This window comes from Micromesistius poutassou, assembly GCF_964030765.1.
Source record: "Micromesistius poutassou genome assembly, chromosome: 8".
Taxonomy (NCBI): Eukaryota; Metazoa; Chordata; class Actinopteri; order Gadiformes; family Gadidae; genus Micromesistius; species Micromesistius poutassou.
In genome coordinates, this window is record NC_140278.1 from 2,929,922 (window position 1) to 2,934,275 (window position 4,354).

Here is a 4,354-nt window from a genome sequence, read left to right on the forward strand (position 1 = left end):
TTGTCACGCAGCAAATCCTCGTGAACGTGCTCGCCGTTCACGTGGAAAAATGTCGCGCCGTCAATCAAATCTTGTTGCGGGTTTCGGCGACAAAATTTTTTGCCCGATTCGCGTCTTTACGTTCACTTTACATTGAAACGTGTCGCGGGGCGAAGTGCGGTGTGAACACACAGTTAGGCTGTGCGTGGTTGTGTGTGTCCGGCGTGGCTGGAGTCCACAGACCCGCTCCCTAGGATCAGCGTTTTGCTGTTTCGTTTTAGTGTCGTTCCTTTCCCAGGGCTTGAGTTTCGCCTCCATCAATGTTACCGTATGACAACATTAGACACACAATGACGCGTCATTGCGCTTTTTATTTTATTTTATTTCCCATCATAACCCTTCCCGGGAATCAGGAAATAGTCTTGATCAGATTCAGATTTCCCGGGAATCCCATCTCCCGGGATTAAAACCTAATGACGACCCGCCCACGTTGAAGAGGTACTTTTTTAAGATGGGAAACACGACGTGCCTGGAACCAAACCGAGTCGAGTTGAGCTGGTACCGTCTGTGGAAAAGCGGCATTGTTAATCGGATCTTCCAGAGTGTATGACTTCTTCATTCATGCAGACTGAACACAAAAAGGGTGTTTGTTGCAGGTTGTGGTGACAGCATTGTGGAGGTCAGACGGAACGGGGCACTTCAGAGGAGGATTTCCATGCCTGATGATCCATTGAGCATGCCCAGTTGCTACGAAAGCTTTGTCCTCATCATGGAGGTGAATGCCCTGCCTCTGTTGGACAATTATGCAAACGTGAGCCGACTGTGATGTTCTCAACACATCCTGTGTGTGTGTGTGTGTGTGTGTGTGTGTGTGTGTGTTCAGCTAGGACAGTTGTGGACAGGCTGCCCAGACTCTGGAGAGCTGTGTGTGTGGCCCACGTCGGACAACAAGACGCCCGTTAAACGAATCCCACTGCAGGGCATCTCTGGAGTCGACTGCATGATTAGGGTCAAAGACCAGGTAGGGGTGATGTGATCAAGACGTACATTTTGTTATCTTTCTGAGCCATCGCTGATGATTTAGATCTGAGAATACGTGTGTGTCTTCCCTGTGACACCTCCGTAATTTGTCTCCTAAATGGTAAACGGTACTCATTTATATAGCGCTTTTATCCAAAGCGCTTTACAGTGTTGACTGACATTCACCCATTCATGCACACATTCACACACCGACGGCGGAGTCAGCCATGCAGGGCGACAGCCAGCGGGTCAGGAGCAGTCAGGGTGAGGCGTCTCGCTCAGGGGACACCTCGACTCTCAGCTAGGAGGAGCTGGGGACTGAACCAGCAACCTTGTGGTTACCAGCCAACCCGCTCTACCTCCTGAGCTACTGCCGCCCCCTCTCCCCCCTCCACTTTTCTGGTGACCATGTCCCTTTTCATCCATCCTCCCATCTTCTTCTCTGTGCGTCTCTCTCCCCCCCCCCGTAGATCTGGGTGGGTTGCCGGGGCAACGGGGTCCTCGGGGGACCGTACGGCGGCCAGCTGAGGAGCCGGGTGCTGGTGGTGGACCCTGGCAGCCACGCGGTGCAGAAGGAGCTGCAGGCCCACTCGGACACCATCCACACCCTGTGCTCCGCCGAGCACCGCTACGTCCTCAGCGGCTCCGGGCGCCGCGACGGCAAGATCGCCATCTGGAAGGTTGACTAGGGGGTGGGGGGGTGGCGACGATGAGAGAGGAAAATAGTACGGAACAAAAGAATGGACCTTGAGGCAAGAGATGATGGTGTTTTCTGAAAGCAGCTCGGTTTATTTTTAGGATTGGTTACTCATTGATTCAACTATGGCTGATCATGTACCTCAGTGAAGCGTTGAAGTAACGGACCTGGAAAAGCAGTGAAGGGATTTATGAAAAAAAAAAAAGCAGATACCTTTTCTTTGTGGTCTACATCAGCCATTGGAAAGACCAAAGGCAACAGAGGGGGAAGATTGTCAACTATTAAAAATGTAAATAAATTTATATTTCATGAATTTCACATCTGCTCCTAAAAAGTTTACATGAAGCCGTAGTCATTAAGTCTTTTGTAAACAGTATTTGCAGGGAGATCCTGCATAATAAATGTATTTGAAGAACAGTGTATGGAAAGGTTTTTCATGCGTGAGCATAATTAATGAAAAGAAAAAGTTGTTAAAAACATTGCTTTATTAGCACAAATGGAACACATTGAGGATGAATTCCAGGGATTTTAGTTCTCATTACAATGTACCATTCCAAGAGAGACTTGGGAATGTATGCAAGTTGATATAGTTTGTCGTTAACACACTACAGGAAGATTTTAAAGAAGGGTTTGGGTAAGAGGTCAAACATTATTGGATGCTTGAGAAGATATAGTTGGTTTAGAGGAAGGATGCGTTGAACAGCTTCCATCTCAGTAGTATAACTCTTTATCCCACCAACCTGAAAGACATCAAACACATCGATGTAGGGAGTCCATATGGTGGAAGATTAGAGTCTTACGTTGTAAAGATCATGCATATGGATCAGTACACTTTGCTTACTTCCTGGATTTCTCCGGACACCTAACTTTCTGATCTCGTCATACACAAAGATGAGTATTCCATAGGGAACTGGGACGAACCACCATTGGACCCTGGAATGAGATGCACATGAATATGACCAAGTCCATTGTAGAGTCCTTACCGACCACAACATGGTACATTTTACCATGGAGTACCGCAGGAGGTGTATACAAATGTGATGCAGCTCTTTGATAAGATCTACTGCATTCTCTTCACAACACAGTCCAGTTCTCTGTACTGAATCCCCATTGTGGAACGTTACCTGATGGGCATGAAGTTGAAGATGTTGGGCATTCCTGGACAGTAACATAGAAGGTTACCCAGTAACAGCTGGAAGACGATGGCAGAGACCAGGACTTTGTTCCTACACACGCACATTAGATTACATTAATGTGTGTTTAGATTAGATCACCTCCAATCTGATTATTTCTGTCAGTTTTTTTATCATGTCGATTATTCCCGAAACGGGAAGTAATGAAATTGTAATATATTATACAGTAGCTTAACAGTATCTGACCAGGTGCAACATTTTTTTTTTAATATACTAAATCTGGCAAAATATACACAGATAGATAGATATAGATAAAAGGTGAACGCTGCTCTACAGAGTACCCATAACCCTCCATCCAGCCCTCCCAATGCAGTCCCCCCCCCATCTGCTGCTACTGACCTGAAGAATCCCTGCTGGAAGACGGAGAGACGCCGGGTCTTCCTGATGAGCACGTCGGAGATCTGGCAGATCTCTATGCTGACGAAGAACACAGTGTAGCACGTGTACTGCTGGTACAGCCTCTGACCGAACGTCTGGACCCAAGAGACCAGGTGGAAGTATTGGTATAATGATATAAAAATACATACAAATCCATTCTCAGAGGAAGTAGAAGAGAGAAGGCGACCATGACGAACATGTATGATGCTCCTCCTGAGCTGTCACATGATTATGGAGGGAAGGATTCATCTGATCCTAGTTATTTATTAGCTGTAGTTATTTTGTTACCCATACACTTACAAAGAGGTATGGCTATTAAAAATGCCGTAATCATGCAGGCATCTGGTTCAGCAGAAAACAATAACATAATAACAATTATTAATAAACATTTCTTCCACAGAATCTTAAAAGTGTGTGTGTGTGCGCCCATACTGACCCATTCCTGTCCATAGCTGTCCTGCATGTCTTGCAGGTGGACATCCTCCCAGTGAGCACGGAGGCCCACACACATCAGTGGGTACCAGCCCTCCTGGGCCATGGCGGAGAAGTAGTCAGTGAAGCCTGCAAAGGACTGAATAGCACCTGAACACAGAGTACAGAGAGAGTACTTAGTCATACATGTACAACCTTAACCCGTTCACTTTGTTCCTGTGAAGACACAGGAACAAAGCACACATAGTCGATATAATGTTCAAAACATGATATATTCTGGGTGTAGTTATGCATGCGGCAATTCTCATGAAATATCTTCTAACTGAAAACATTGAGTCAAACAGTGCAGACGCAAGCAGCGGCCCACAGCCGGAGCAGGAGCAGGCCCTCACCGATCTGGAAATAGGAGTAGGCGGCCAGAGCCTCGTTCACCAGCCTGTCCCGTCGAGGGTTCCTGGGCTTCAGGTTCATAATGTCACTCTCTGCCTTCTCATAGGCCAGCGAGACGGAAGGGTACTACCGAGAGAAAAACAACAACATTTAAAAACAGAATGAATAAGCAGGACGCTTGTTTGCCCGGCGTGAGGAAGAAGAGAAGTGTGAAATATGCTTTGCGTTCACTTGGTGATTCCCTTGATTCAGAATGAAGGGTAAC

The 4,354-nt window shown here is 46.7% G+C and overlaps 2 protein-coding genes across 2 annotated transcripts in view; one reads left to right on the plus strand and one right to left on the minus strand.

Annotated features, from left to right (window-relative positions):
• LOC311351041 (DENN domain-containing protein 3-like) overlaps positions 1-2,030 on the plus strand; it is a 24,674-nt gene extending 22,644 nt beyond the window's left edge. Inside the window, 3 exon segments of the mRNA XM_084471121.1 lie at positions 636-754; positions 863-1,000; positions 1,470-2,030. Of these exon segments, the coding sequence (XP_084327247.1) occupies positions 636-754; positions 863-1,000; positions 1,470-1,688 (476 nt within the window). The 3' untranslated portion in view covers positions 1,689-2,030.
• Positions 2,031-2,407: 377 nt separating this feature from the next.
• The window catches only part of LOC311351698 (potassium-transporting ATPase alpha chain 1-like), a gene marked incomplete at both ends in the record, with an annotated part of 8,333 nt that continues 6,386 nt past the window's right edge, over positions 2,408-4,354 (minus strand). Inside the window, 6 exons of the mRNA XM_084471859.1 lie at positions 2,408-2,436; positions 2,538-2,629; positions 2,821-2,922; positions 3,229-3,362; positions 3,704-3,849; positions 4,092-4,215. Coding sequence (XP_084327985.1) covers positions 2,408-2,436; positions 2,538-2,629; positions 2,821-2,922; positions 3,229-3,362; positions 3,704-3,849; positions 4,092-4,215 — 627 coding nt within the window. The remainder of the gene's footprint in view (positions 2,437-2,537; positions 2,630-2,820; positions 2,923-3,228; positions 3,363-3,703; positions 3,850-4,091; positions 4,216-4,354) is intronic.